This window comes from Schistocerca nitens, chromosome 6 (genome assembly GCF_023898315.1).
Source record: "Schistocerca nitens isolate TAMUIC-IGC-003100 chromosome 6, iqSchNite1.1, whole genome shotgun sequence".
In the NCBI taxonomy this organism is placed as follows: domain Eukaryota; kingdom Metazoa; phylum Arthropoda; class Insecta; order Orthoptera; family Acrididae; genus Schistocerca; species Schistocerca nitens.
The window spans coordinates 579,601,547-579,617,386 of record NC_064619.1 but is presented as its reverse complement, the minus strand read 5'-3'; the positions used below and the strand labels follow the sequence as shown (position 1 = coordinate 579,617,386).

General features: G+C 48.0%; 1 protein-coding gene across 1 annotated transcript; it reads right to left on the bottom strand.

Annotated features, from left to right (window-relative positions):
* Nucleotides 1-1,763: 1,763 nt before the first annotated feature.
* LOC126263486 (neural-cadherin-like) lies at nucleotides 1,764-11,714 on the bottom strand. The gene is made up of 3 exons (XM_049960579.1): nucleotides 10,740-11,714; nucleotides 10,349-10,688; nucleotides 1,764-1,912 (listed from the first exon to the last, which is right to left on the bottom strand). The coding sequence occupies exons 1-3, from the start codon at nucleotides 11,712-11,714 to the stop codon at nucleotides 1,764-1,766; spliced, it is 1,464 nt and encodes a 487-aa protein (XP_049816536.1).
* Nucleotides 11,715-15,840: the final 4,126 nt, after the last annotated feature.

Below are 15,840 nucleotides of genomic sequence, written 5' to 3'. Positions count from 1 at the left end.
TTCATCCGAAAAAATGACGTTTTGCCATTCGTGCACCCAGGTTCATCGGTGAGTACACCATCGCAGGCGCTCCTGTCTGTACAGGACCTGCAACATGCGGTCGTGCATTATCCTGTTGAAATGTAGGATTTCGCAGGGATCGAATGAAGGCTAGAGCCACGGGTCGTGAAACATCTGAAATGTAACGTCCACTGTTCAAAGTGCCGTCAATGCGAACAAGAGGTGACCGAGACGTGTAACCAATGGCACCCTATACCATCATGCCGGGTGATACGCCTGTATGGCGATGGCGAATACACGCTTCCAATGCGCGTTCACAGCGATGTCGCCAAACACGGATGCGACCATCATTATGCTGCAAACAGAACCTGGACTCATCCGAAAAAATGACGTTTTGCCATTCGTGCACCCAGGTTCGTCGTTGAGTACACCGTCGCAGGCGCTCCTGTCTGTGATACAGCGTCAAGGGTAACCGCAGCCATGGTGTCCGAGCTGATAGTTCATGCTGCTGCAAACGTCGCCGAACTGTTCGTGCAACTGGTTGTTGTCTTGCAAACGTCCCCATGTGTTGACTCAGGGATCGAGACGTCGCTGCACGATCTGTTACAGCCAAGCGGATAAGATGCCTGTCATATCGACTGCTAGTGATACGAGGCCGTTGGGATCCAGCACGGCGTTCCGTAATACCCTCCTGAACTCACCGATTCCATATTCTGCTAACAGTCATTGGATCTCGACCAACGCGAGCTGCAATGTCGCGATACGATAAACCGCAATCGCGATAGGCTACAATCCGATCTTTATCAAAGTCGGAAACGTGATGGTACGCATTTCTCCTTCTTACACGAGGCATCACAACGTTTCACCAGACAACGTGGGTCAACTGCTGTTTGTGTATGAGAAATCGTTTGGAAACTTTCCTCATGTCAGCACGTTGTAGGTGTCGCCGCCGGCGCCAACCTTCTGTGAATGCTCTGAAAAGCTAATCATTTGCAAATCAAAGCATCTTCTTCCTGTCGGTTAAATTTTGCGTCTGTGGCAAGTCATCTTCGTGGCGTAGTAATTTTAATGGCCAGTAGTGTATTTGTGGGCTAAGAAGTCCACAAGTTGGGTCAACGAAGTAAAAAAGGATTCAGAAAGAAACAGTATAAAAATTGAAGATATAAGTAACAGAGAAGCCTTGCAGGAAAAAGTATTGAAAATGGAAGGATTCCAAGGCAGGGTAGTTATAAAGTCTGGTTCAAAATGGTCTGAAGACAGAAAGGAGAAACATAGCGGACAGATGTAGGCATACTGGAAGAAAAGAAAACAAAGAACGCACGATTGAAACTGGAATAAGGTCCTCAGATGGCCTATTCGCAATTAAAAAAGTAACATCTCAATTAACGACTCTTTTCATTGTTAAATATTTGACCAGCCGCTGTCCCATGTCCCCAGTGGATCAACAGAGACCAAAGATATGATGTTTACGACCAATGAGTATAGGAACTTCTTTCTTTCCCTTGTTGCACACTACATCCTCTGTAGATATCACAACGTTTTTTCCGGACACCCTGTATGTGCCTGGGTCACGGTCACGACACGCAAAAGATGGCGATTGCCCATTTTAGAGACAGCAGACGGCACCTGCGGAGGATCTGAGTACCTCGTAAGCGACGGGTAGTGAGCTCCAGACACACATTCTCACAACACGACTGCTCGCGCGAGCGGTACAAAAACGCGAGCCCCACGCTCGTTAATTCGAGATGCAGTGATAGATCTCATTAAGCGCCCGGCGTCGATAATGCAGCGCCTTCATCCGACAGAGAACTTGCTTTGTCCGCCAGGTCAGTGGACTGTACCTTATTAAAAGTACGATAGCGGCTCACGGCCGAGTCGGGCGCGTACTCGCTGATGGAGTTCCACCCGGCTCCTGACAAACTCGCCGAGACAAGCACAACTGTCGCATAACTTTGCTGGCAGTGTCGTTTCCACTTCTCACGCCATAGTATACAGGGTGTTGCAAAAAGGTACGGCCAAACTTTCAGGAAACATTCCTCACACACAAAGAAAGAAAATATGTTATGTGGACATGTGTCCGGAAACGCTTACTTTACATGTTAGAGCTCATTTTATTACTTCTCTTCAAATCACATTAATCATGGAATGGAAACACACAGCAACAGAACGTACCAGCGTGACTTCAAACACTTTCTTACAGGAAATGTTCAAAATGTCCTCCGTTAGCGAGGATACATGCATCCACCCTCCGTCGCCTGGAATCCCTGATGCGCTTATGCAGCCCTGGAGAATGGCGTATTGTATCACAGCCGTCCACAGTACAAGTTGTCTCTACATTTGGTACCGGGACTGCGTAGAAAAGAGCTTTCAAATGCCCCCATAAATGAAAGTCAAGAGGGTTGAGGTCAGGAGACCGTGGAGGCCATGGAATTGGTCTGCCTCTACCAATCCATCAGTTATCGAATCTGTTGTTGAGAAGCGTACGAACACTTCGACTGAAATGTGCAGGAGCTCCACCGTGCATGAACCACATGTTGTGTCGTACTTGTAAAGGCACATGTTCTAGCAGTACAGGTAGAGTATCCCGTATGAAATCATGACAACGTGCTCCATTGAGTGTAGGTGGAAGAACATGGGGCCCAATCAAGACATCACCAACAATGCGTGCCCAAACGTTCACAGAAAATCTGTATTGATGACGTGATTGCACAATTGCGTGCGGATTCTCGTCAGCCCACACATGTTGATTGTGAAAATTTACAATCTGATCACGTTGGAATGAAGCCTCATCCATAAAGAGAACATTTCCACTGAAATGACGATTGACACATTCGCACAAGTGTACCCGTGGAGACCAATCGGCTGCTGATAGGGCCTGCACACGCTGTACATGGTACGGAAACAACTGGTTCTCCCGTAGCACTCTCCATACAGTGACGTGGTCAACGTTACCTTGTACAGCAGCAACTTCTCTGACGCTGACATTAGGGTTATCGTAAACTGCACGAAGAATTGCCTCGTCCATTGCAGGTGTCCTCGTCGTTCTAGGTCTTCCCCAGTCGCGAGTCATAGGCTGGAATGTTCCGTGCTCCCTAAGACGCCGATCAATTGCTTCGAACGTCTTCCTGTCGGGACACGGAAATCTGTCTCGATACAAACGTACCGCGCCACGGCTGTTGCCCCGTGCTAATCCATACATCAAATGGGCATCTGCCAACTCCGCATTTGTAAACATTGCACTGACTGCAGAACCACGTTCGTGATGAACACTAACCTGTTGATGCTACGTACTGATGTGCTTGGTGCTAGTACTGTAGAGCAATGAGCCGCATGTCAACACAAGCACCGAAGTCAACAGTACCTTCCTTCAATTGGGCCAAATGGCGGTGAATCGAGGAAGTACAGTACATACTGACGAAACTAAAATGAGCTCTAACATGGAAATTAAGCGTTTCCGGACACATGTCCACATAACATCTTTTCTTTATTTGTGTGTGAGGAATGTTTCCTGAAAGTTTGGCCGTACCTTTTTGTAACACCCTGTATACACTCAGCGCCGGATCGCCGTCCCGTTCTTGTTTTTCTGATAGCGGAGCGAGTAAACGTCACCGGGACGCCGAGCAGAGGCGGCAGCCTGCCACCTCTTGTTAACGTAAGCCCGGCCGAAAAAAATGGATCCGCCTTTCCATTAGTGGCCAGCTTCAGATTCAATTTCGCGTACCTGCAGGGCAGGGCAGGGCACGGCGGGCCTTTCTTCCTCATTACCGGGCAGCGCGCCGGCGCAGGATAATTTAATACGCCGCCCCCAAGTAATTGGATTCACAATTGCATTTTAATTGGAAAGGAGGCGAACAAAAGATTGCCGCGCCCGGGGAGGCCAGGAGGCACTCGGGGCTGCGGGATCGATGTCGGCGAGACCTCCCGACCCCCCTGGGGCGCCATCGGCTGGAAGGCTAATCGCCGACTGACCGCCGGCCAAAGGTGGAGCAAGAATTCAAGTCTCGCCAAAGACAAGCTAGGGAAGGATGGGGAAGTAAGTTCGACGTGATCTTTCGAAGGAACCAACCCGGCATTTGCATCTACATCTACATCTACATTTATATTCCGCAAGCCACCCAACGGTGTGTGGCAGAGGGCACTTTACGTGCCACTGTCATTACCTCCCTTTCCTGTTCCAGTCGCGTATGGTTCGCGGGAAGAATGACTGCTGGAAAGCCTCCGTGCGCGCTCGAATCTCTCTAATTTTACATTCGTGATCTCCTCGGGAGGTATAAGTAGGGGGAAGCAATATATTCGATACCTCATCCAGAAACGCACCTTCTCGAAACTTGGGCAACAAGCTACATCGCGATGCAGAGCACCTCTCTTGCAGAGTCCGCCACTTGAGTTTGCTAAAAATTTCCGTAACGCTATCACGCTTACCAAATAACCCTGTGACGAAACGCGCCACTCTTCTTCGGATCTTCTCTATCTCCTCTGTCAGCCCGACCTGGTACGGGTCCCACACTGATGAGCAATTCTCAAGCATAGGTCGAACGAGTGTTTTGTAAGCCACCTCCTTTGCTGATGGACTACATTTTCTAAGGACTCTCCCAATGAATCTCAACCTGGCATCCGCCTTACCAACAAGTAATTTTATATGATCATTCCACTTCAAATCGTTCCGCACGCACACTCCCACATATTTTACAGAAGTAACTGCTACCAGTGTTTCTTCCGCTATCAAATAATCATACAATAAAGGATCCTTCTTCTATATATTCGCAATACATTACATTTGTCTATGTTAAGGGTCAGTTGCCACTCCCTGCACCAAGTGCCTATCCCCTGCACATCTTCCTGCATTTCGCTGCACTTTTGTAATGCTGCAACTTCTGTGTGTACTACAGCATCATCCGCGAAAAGCCGCATGGAACTTCCGACACTATCTACTGGGTCATTTATACATATTGTGAAAAGCAGTGGTTCCATAACTCTCCCCTGTGACACGCCAGAGGTTACTTTAACGTCTGTAGACGACTCTCCATTGAGAACAACATGCTGTGTTCTGTTTGCTAAAAGCGATTTAGGGAAATCACGAAAAACCTAAATCAGGATTGCCGGTCGCGGGTTTGCACAGTCATCCTTACGAATACGAGTCAGGTGTCCTAACTATTGCATTAAAGTAAGTTGGTCGTGGCCTTTCGAAGGAACCAACCCAGCATTTGCATGAAGCGATTTAGGGAAATCACGGAAAGCCTAAATCGTGGTGGCCACACGCGGGTTTGCACCGCCATCCTTACGAATACGAGTCCAGCGAGCTAACCACTGCACCATCTCGCTCGGTTAAAACTACAGGATGCCCCTGAAGAAATGGTCAATATTCGGAGATATGACAGGAAAGATCATTGGTTGCAAAAAGGTCTACTAAGCATGGGCTCTACAATGCATACCTTAAGAGCTATGAGCACTTCTGATCTTCGATGCTGTGAAACAAAATTTCTTCTACTGAACAAGACTTCATAGTTCAGAAGGTACGTAGTTTGGAACCCATGCTTACTAGACTTTCTTGCTTCAAATGATCGTTGTTTTCATATCCCTGAATGTTGGCCACTCCTCTTGCGACAGACTGTGTACTCCGTAAGCCAGCTGACGGTGTGTCGCGGAGACTACGTCTGGCACCAATTTTCGCGCCGCTCTTCGTTCTATTTTGTCTGCCTCGTCTACGAGGTGTGGCTATAAAAAAACCGGACTAGTACTGGTGAAACAATAAAACGAATGCAATAAGGCTGAAAGTCGCGTGGCCTGTCACGTGACTCTCGCTCCGCCTACTGCTCGAGTTTCATCTGCCTCCTGCACTCAGTCTGCCCGTGGCGTCTTTTTAAGTAGTTGACGTTTTGTCTGTGCGTCGGAAAATGTTGAGTGTACAGAAAGAACAGCGTGTTAACATTAAATTTTGTTTCAAACTAGGAAAATCTGCAAGTGAAACGTTTGTAATGTTACAACAAGTGTACGGCGATGATTGTTTATCGCGAACACAAGTGTTTGAGTGGTTTAAACGATTTAAAGATGGCCGCGAAGACACCAGTGATGACACTCGCACTGGCAGACCATTGCCAGCAAAACCTGATGCAAACTTTGAAAAAATCGGTAAACTTGTTCGACAAGATCGCCGTTTAACAATCAGAGCAGTGTCTGAGTTAACAGGAGTTGACAAGGAAAGTGTCGAACAAGTTTACCTATCTTTTCAGTGTTTGCATCAGTTTTTGCTGACAATGGTCTGCCAGTGCGAGTGTCATCACTGGTGTCTTCGCGGCCATCTTTAAATCGTTTAAACCACTCAAACACTTGTGTTCGCTATAAACAATCATCGCCGTACACTTGTTGTAACATTACAAACGTTTCACTTGCAGATTTTCCTAGTTTGAAACAAAATTTGATGTTAACACGCTGTTCCTTCTGTACACTCAACATTTTCCGACGCACAGACAAAACGTAAACTACTTAAAAAAGACGCCACGGGCAGACTGAGTGCAGGAGGCAGATGAAACTCGAGCAGTAGGCGGAGCGAGAGTCACGTGACAGGCCACGCGACTTTCAGCCTTATTGCATTCGTTTTATTGTTTCACCAGTACTAGTCCGGTTTTTTTCTAGCCACACCTCGTATTAGTCCAATTTGGTAAAGGTCCCAGAGTGATAAGCTATACTCTTGAACCGGGTGGAATAAGTGTTTCCGTGGATGAGACCAATTTGCTTACGATTCTTCCTTTGAATCTCAGTCTGGCGTCTGCCTTTTCTACCATTTGTTTCAGGTGATCATTCTATAATGAAGCGTCAAAGAAACTGGTATAAGCCTGCGTATTCAGATACAGAAATATGTAAACAGGCAGAAAACGACGCTGCGGTCGGCAACGCCTACACAAGACAACAAGAGTCTGGCGCAGTAGTTACATCGGCTACTGCTGCTACAATGGCAGGTTATCAACATTTGAGTAAGTTTGAACGTGTTGTTATAGTCGACGCGCGAGCGATTGGACACAGCATCTCCGAGGTAGCGATGTAGTGGGGATTTTCCAGCACGACCATTCCACGAGTGTACCGTGAATATTAAGAATCGGTTAAAAATCGCCGACATCGCTGCGGCTGGATAAAGATCCTGCAAGAACTGGACCAATGACGACTGAAGAGAATCGTTCAACGTGACAGAAGTGCAACCCTTTGGCAAGTTGCTGTAGATTTCAACGCTGGGCCATCAGCAAGTGTCAGCGTGCGAACCATTCAACGAAACATCACCGATATGGGATTTCGGAACCGAAGGACCACTCGTGAACCCTTGATGACTGCGCGACACAAAGCTTTACGCCTCGCCTGGGCCCGTCAACACCGACGTTGGCCCATTGATGACTGGAAACATGTTTCCTGGTAGGACCAGTTTCGTTTCAAATTGTATCGAGCGGATGGACGTGCAAGGGTAGGGAGACAACCTTATGAATCCATGGACTCTGTATGTCGTCAGGGGACTGTTCGAGTTGGTGGAGGCTCTGAAATGGTGTGGGGCGTTTGCAGTTGGAGTGATATGGGACCCCTAATACGTCTCAATACGACTCAAACAGGTGACACGTACGTAAGCACCGTGTCTGATCACCTGCATCGATTCTTGTCCATTGTGCATTCAGGACTTAAGGCAATTCTGGCAGGACAATGCGACGACACCCCATACGTCCAGAATTGCTACATAGCGGCTCCAGGAACACTCTTCTGAGTTAAAACACTTCCGCTGGCCACCAAGCTGCCCAGACATGAACATTATTGAGTATATCTGGGATGCCTTGCAACGTGCTGTTCAGAGGAGATCTCCACCCCCCCGTACTCTTACGTACCAGTCAGAGACAGATCTTATAAGGAAACGTTGCTCTCAACCTACTCCAATCCGAATCTCCTCATTACTTCGTTTCATCTTACATCTTTGCCCAATTCCAATTTAAGCCACTCAATCCTTTCCCTTTTTCTCTTCTTGCTCTGTTTTTCAATTTTTTTAAATATTTTCACGCTACAATCAGCGTTTCAAAACATCATAACCGGTTTCCACCAGGTGGTGATCATTTTGTGGACAGAGCAATGCAGCATGTGCCTTGAGTCTGAAGATGATGGCATTGTGAAATTTGTAACTGTGTTTTAAAAATAAAAAAATGAGCGATATGTCGCTTCTTCTTTTTCTTCTTCTTCCCCTCTTACTTCTTTCTTCTGCTCTCCCTCACTGTTTTGAAACGTCGCCTAGCACAGAAGCCACTAGCGCCAAACCCTTGTTCAGTGAGTCCCCACTGTCTCACCCTAAACAAAATTTCCATTTCTGATCGACATTGCCGTCAGAACTACGTGGTGACAGTTCACTGCAATGTGTCCAGAAGGTTAGTTAAAAGATCTTCTTCCTGTAATTCTAAGCTTAGGCACTATGCCTGATCCAACTGCACATAATTAACACCATCTCTTCCCCCTGAGGGTTTGTACTCGTTTGCAGCGACTGGCATTTCGTCTTCATCCATCAACTTGAGGTGTTGTCTTCATTCTTTCTTGTATTCTCCAATTTTCTCATTTAAACAACAGATTCCAAATTCTGTACGGGTGTCATCTTTTTAAATCCGTTCCTCATTGGGCAAAAATTGACAGTTTTTAAAGATCTCATTTCTGCTAAGTATTTGTTATTTTTATCTCTTTTTTCTGTCAATCCACGATTCGCTACCAGTAAGAACCACGGACAGCGCCACTGTTTTATACAGTTTCGATTTTGTGGTTTTTCCTAACTTCATTTTTTGAAGTTTTGTTTATAGGTCCAGATACATGTTGAAATTTGTTGGTTTTCCTTTGTTTCTTTTTCTATGTGCAGCTATGTCACAGACTAAATAACTGAAACTGAAGGCTTGCTCAAATAACTTGTTTTCGATATCAATCTTAGATCGAACTGGTAATTTTCCGTACTGGCTCATAACTTTTGTTTTAAGTAGCTGATATTTTTAGATTGTGATGTTTCCTTCCCAACACATATTTATATACAAAGTCTTGTAACTCTACCTCTGTCTTTTGTAATACATTATCTGTGTAAACCATAACATTTAGATGGTAGTTCCTGTTCAGCTGTTTGCCTTCATGGAATTCTTTCTTCTAATTTCTTACAAGATCTTCAATATAAGCGTTAAAAACAGATTGCGACACGCTACATTCCTGCCTGACACGTTGATCTTCTTCTGAAACGCCTGTATTTATGATTATTTTCGTGTCATCATATATGTTTTTGATTACCTATGTAGGATGCATGGGGTATCCTTGCTTATCAATTATTGTCCACAGTATATTTCTAATGACCGAATCAAAGGCTCTTTCGAAGTCAATAAAAGGAAGATGTATTCATTAACTGACTTTTTGTCGTTTTCGTAAAATTCTCTCGATGTCAAAAAATCATTGATGGTCGAGCGTCGCTTCCTAAACACACTTTGCTCTTCTCTGAAACAATATATTCAAGGACTTGTTTATTATTTCGGTGTAAACTTTATAAATGGTTTTCGTGATACTTGTATCCTTATTAACAGCCACGTGTATTTCTTTTGCCTTTTTTAAAAACAGCCATTACTTCGACGGTTTTTGAATAATATGGGATTTTATAGCTTCGCCACCATCCAGTAAATAATATAACAGTCTTAGTCAGCACAGCGTCCCTCCAGGTTTAATAAGTTCGGCATTCTTTTCAGCTGGCCGGTGTGGCCGAGCGATGTAGGTGTTTCAGTCTGGAACCTCGCGACCGCTACGGACGCAGGTTCGAATCCTGCCTCGGGTATGGGTGTGTATGTTGTCCTTAGGTTAGTTAGGTTTAAGTAGTTCTAAGTTCTAGGGGACTGATGACCTCAGAAGTTAAGTCCCATAGTGCTCAGAGCCATTCCTTTCATCTCGTCCAAAACTGCTGCGATTTTTGAGATTTTTAGAGCCCACTGTCTCGTCTAAGATAACTGGATCAATTGTCTCGTTATAATAGGGTTTTAGGTATTCTGTATTTATTGTAGAAGTTTCGTAGTACCATAACTTCTGATGATGCTATATTCACCGATCTTGTTAATTATATTGATTATAGCATTATCTCTCTCTGCGAACTGAGGAGCTATTTGAGTAGGAAGTAGCGGCACCGGTCTCGTAAAGTGAGAGAAGTGTGCTGACCACATGCCGCTCCATATCCGCATCCAGAGATGTCTTTGGCTGAGGATGACACGGCGGCCGGTCGGTACCGTTGGGCTTTCATAGCCTGTTGGGGCGGAGTTACTTATTACCTCTTTCTGATAACGGTAAAAGATATATAACAAAATGGAATGAAATAGAAACTGACCTCCTCCTCCTCCGGCGTTGGTGATGGTGACCCAGAAGTCGATGGTCTTCTCCGGGCCGAGCTCCTCGTAGTCCCACTTCTTCTTGACGCGGACGGCGCCGTTGGGCTCGACGGTGACCCAGGGGTTCTCGTCGCGGATCTTGAAGGTCTCCCGCTCGGTCTCCTTCTCCAGGGTGAAGACGGCGCGGCCCTCGGTGCCGCCGTCCGCCTCCGTGAACTCGATGCGCTTAGTGGGCCGCACGGCGCGCGTCACCCGCCGCTTGGCGATGCGGTGGACGCGGGCGCGCGACCGCTCCGACCACTCCTCGGAGGCCACCTCGTTCGCGCTGTCGTCCTCGTCCTCGTCCTCGTCGACGGTCTCGTTGCCGGTCGCCGCCGAGGACTCGTCGACGTCGGCGGGCCCGTTGAACTGGAGCCAGACCTGCGCCGGAGCCTGCGAGGTGCGGCTGGGCGACCGCAGGTCGTGCGCCTCTACCGCGATCTCGTACTCGACGTCCTCCTCGGGCGGTTCCTCGGCGAGCAGCAGCTCTCCCGTCTGCGGCACGACCACGACCAGGCCGCTGGGGGCCGCCAGGCGGTACGCCACGCGGTCGCCGTCCGCGTCGGTCGCCGCCACCTTGCCGACCGTCCGGAAGCGGTCGGAGGCGCGGCCGCCCACGTCCACGGAGAAGCGGTACACCTTGCTGGAGAACACGGGGCTGTTGTCGTTCTCGTCGAGCACCTCCACGGGCAGCGTGGTGACGGCCCTGTCGGCGCCGCGGCCGTCTGCCGCCTCCACCGTCAGGTTGTACGCCGGCGTCTTCTCGCGGTCCAGCGGCCGCGCCGTCTCGACGGCGACGCCGGTCGCGTTGGCCGCCGCCAGCCGGAAGTCGCCGCCGGGGTCGCCGGCCACGATGGCGTAGCGCACGCGGCCGCCCGCGCCGCCCGCCAGCGCCAGGTGGGCGACGCCGGAGCCCGGCGGCGCGTTCTCGCGCACCCGCGCCGGCGCGGCCGCCTCGCGGAAGCGCAGCATGTCGCGCCGGTCCAGCACCAGCAACTGCAGCGAGTGCGTGCTCGAGCGGTTGCCCGCGTCCTCGAGCACGGCCAGCGACACGGGCCGGCCCACCAGCGGGTGCAGGTCGGCCGTCGTCATCAACAGGCCGCCGCTCACGAGCGCGAAGAACTGCGAGAAGCCCGTGTCGAGCAGGCGGTACGAGGCGCCGGGCTGCGCCGCGAACTGCTTCACGCCGTAGCCGGGGTACGTGTCGTCGGCCAGCACGGCGACGCTGCGGCGCCGCGGCGGCGACGATGCGGCGAGCGACGGCGCCCACAGCGAGAGGAGCGCGAGCGCCGCGAGGGCCAGGCGGCGCCCGGGAGCGGCCGCCATCACTGACCACCTGCTGCACACACACGAGGCACACGTTACCCACCACGTGACGTTTCGATAAATGAACACTACTGGCCATTAAAACTGCTACACCAAGACTAAATGCAGATGATAAACGGGTATTCATTGGACAAATATATCGTACTAGAACTGACATGTGATTACATTTTCACGCAGTTTGGGTGCATAGATCCTGAGAAATCAGTACCCAGAACGACCACCCCTGGCCGTAATAACGGCCTTGATACGCCTGGGCATTGAGTCAAACTGAGCTTGGATGCCGTGCTGCCCATCCAGCTTCAACACGATACCGCAGTTCATCGAGAGTAGTGACTGGCGTATTGTGACGAGCCAGTTGCTCGGCCACCATTGACCAGACGTTTTCAATTGGTGAGAGATCTGGAGAATGTGCTGGCGAGCGTAGCAGTCGAACATTTTCGGTATCCAGAAAGGCCCGTACAGGACCTGCAACATGCGTTCGTGCATTATCCTGCTCAAATGTAGGGTTTCGCAGGGATCGAATGAACGGTGGAGCCACGGGACGTAACACATCTGAAATGTAACGTCCACTGTTCAAAGTGCCATCAATACGAACAAGAGATGACCGAGACGTGTAACCAATGGCACCCCATACCATCACGCCGGGTGATCCGCCAGTATGGCGATGACGTATACACGTTTCCAATGTGCGTTCACCGCGATGTCGCCAAACACGGATGTGACCGTCATGTTGCTGTAAACAGAACTGGATTCATCCGAAAAAATGACGTTTTGCCATTCGTATACCCAGGTTCATCGGTGAGTACACCATCGCAGGCGCTCCTGTCTGTGATACAGCGTCAAGGGTAACCGCAGCCATGGTCTCCGAGCTGATAGTCCATGCTGCTGCAAACGTCGTCGAACTGTTTGTGAAGATGGTTGTTGTCTTGCAAACGTCTCCATCTGTTGACTCGGGGATCGAGACGTGGCTGCATGATCCGTTACAGCCATACAGATAAGATGATTGTCATCTCGACTGCTAGTGATACGAGGCCGTTGGGATCCAGCACGGCGTTCGTATTACCCTCCTGAACCCATCGATTCCATATTCTGCTAACAGTCATTGGATCTCGACCAACATGAGCAGTAATGTCACGATACGATAAACTGCAATCGCGATAGGCTACAATCCGACCTTTATCAAAGTCGCAAACGTATAGTGCGTATATTTCCTCCTTACAGGAGGCATCACAACAACGTTTCACCAGGCAACGCCGGTCAACTGTTGTCTGTGTATGAGAAATCGGTTGGAAACTTTCCTCATGTGAGCAAGTTGTAGGTGTCGCCAACGGCGCCAACCTTGTGTGAATGCTCTGAAAAGCTAATCATTTGCATATCATAGCATCTTCTTTCTGTCGCTTAAATTTCGCGTCTGTAGCACATCATATTCGTGGTGTAGCAATTTCAATGGCCAGTAGTGTATATTCTTAATATAGTCACTGTGTTCACAATGGACGGGCCTGTCTATAAGCGACAGTAAAAAGAACGGGGCAGGTGGAAAAAAGTAAGTAGTCTCTAAGTTGAAACTTCCTGGCAGATTAAAATTGTGTGCCCGACCGAGACTCGAACTCGGGACCTTTGCCTTTCGCGGGCAAGTGCTCTACCATCTGAGCTACCGAAGCACTCCTGCGAACCATGCAGGACTAGCACTCCTGAAAGAAAGGAGATTGCGGAGACATGGCTTAGCCACAGCCTAGGGGATGTTTCCAGAATGAGATTTTCACTCTGCAGCGGAGTGTGCGCTGGAGAGCTTCTGTAAAAGTTTGGAAGGTAGGAGACGAGGTAGTGGCGGAAGTACAGCTGTGAGGACGGGGCGTGAGTCGTGCTTGGGTAGCTCAGTTGGTAGAGCACTTGCCCGCGAAAGGCAAAGGTCCCGAGTTCGAGTCTCGGTCTGGCACACAGTTTTAATCTGCCAGGAAGTTTCATATCAGCGCACACTCCGCTCCAGAGTGAAAATCTCATTCTGGAGTCTCTAAGTTGTTTATTAGTTCAAGAGCAACTGGCCTAACAGTTAATACATATATCTCACTCCGAGACTAGACGTTCAACACATGCTTGTACCCAGGGGTGCACTTCTTCGTCCGAACCAGATCGACGGCCACGGATGTCTTTCTTCACGGCTAGTAAATAAATAAGTGGGAATCGCAAAGGAGACATTGGGACTATGTGGAGGTGTGTCACATCTAATGTAGTGGTCACACACAATCTTGGCAACATGTACGCGGGTCCATACACTGCCATATCCAGTAAACTGCAGAGATTTCGCTGGGAAGCCCTTACCGATCATGTTATTACGAATCATATTATGACTATCTACGCTTATTCCTTCACTTTACTCAATCCCTTCTAATGTAAAACAAAGTGAGTGTACAGTAGCGAAACGGACTGCATCGATTTCCAATCCGTTTTTTCAGCCTGCCCTGGCGAGTACGCTAAAAACTTACAAGAAAAACCGCGTAGGATGCGGCTTCTCCAAATTCACCCCACATCCCAGGACCACTTAGCTTTGTTTGCGGACAGCGTAGAGCGCAAAAAGTCTAAAAAATTAGGAGTGCGTGCTAACCGTAAAACTGAAATAAGAAGACCGAGTTTAAAACAGCGGTGCATCTCTGCGAGCAGGAAAAAGCATCTGCAAAGGTCGCAAGTTCATGTTCGGAGGCAGCGCGCATGTAAACAGGCGCATTATACGCGGCTGCGAATGGAAGAGGGAATCGGTTTACCGCGAGGGCCCGTGGTTCCCATACCAGCGCTAATCCCATTACAGTCACAGAACGGCCGCGAAGAGGAGGGAACACACTAACAGCACTACGCCACGTGCGATGCTGCCTCTTAGCATTCGAGAAGGAAAGTTGAGACTGCTGGTCAGACATTACGTCGTAGCCGCGTTACACGCTAACCTGCATGCTCGCCTTGAGGCCCCTGTAAACGATCAAACATGCTTGTCAAATTTGCTCTTTGCTATCCATGACTTTGTCAAACAAGCGCACAGACTTAACCAGCTAAGTTTGTCAAATATGCAACCTCACTTTTGTAGCAGCTGTCACTCTATGCTTACCGTGTCTCGAAGTCCACTACCAGAAAAAAAAAAAAAATAGTACACTTGGAAAGATTGTAAGACGTGTATATTTCTATTGTCTATTGTCAAACCATAATTTATGAAAGATGTTTATAAATTATTAATAGGATTAAGTAGGAATAATTAATATTTGTCATGTTGGAAATAATTGCGGTAGCAGGGAATGTCTGCACCAAAGTATTGTTGGCAGGAGAGACCGCACATTGATATAATTTTAAAAAGAGCGGGAGAGACCGCGTATGGATACATTTTACGAAAAGAGCGGGAAAGACCGCGCATTGATATATTTTGTAATGGTAGCAGGGATTGTCTGCACCAGAAAGCATTGTTGGCGGGGGAGACTGCACTTTAGCGTTCATAGGAAGTCAGTAGTTAGTGAGATGTGAAGCGAGTCGGTAGCAGGTCTGAAGCGAGAGGTTGAGAGGAGCGGTGTGCCTGCCAGCCACCAGCTATGATTTACAAGAGATTATAAACGGATGTACAGAGACATCAGCTAACTATTATCATAAGAGGAACTAATATTATTGAATTATTTTTTTGAGAAACTCAAGACTACTGAAGGTATGTTTGCACAATGCTAGTTGTAAGATTATTGTAAAAATTAAGTCCCATTTGAACGTTTGTAAAATCATTTCATTCAGAATATAATTAATTTTTGCCAGCAATATTGCATTACTGATTATAATTCATCCCAAAAACCATCAACGTAAAACTTTCCAAAATTTTTTTTTGTCAAGAAAAAGTTTAACTATGAATTACGTTAACTTCAGTCAAATTAAAGAATATCGTCAGCTTTGCAATTAAAGAATAAAATCAGCTTTGGTAATAAATACAGCCACTTATTATGACAGCCCACCAGCAGCTAAAAGAGTATAGTGAATCAGAGTAAGTATATTCATGTCGCAGGTCGATGTAGCAGTCAGATGGCGATCCAGTAGCATTAAAAAAAAAGGTAAGGAACAGTTTTGGGTTATTGCAGGTAACGACTGACGGCCACGACGACGACACACA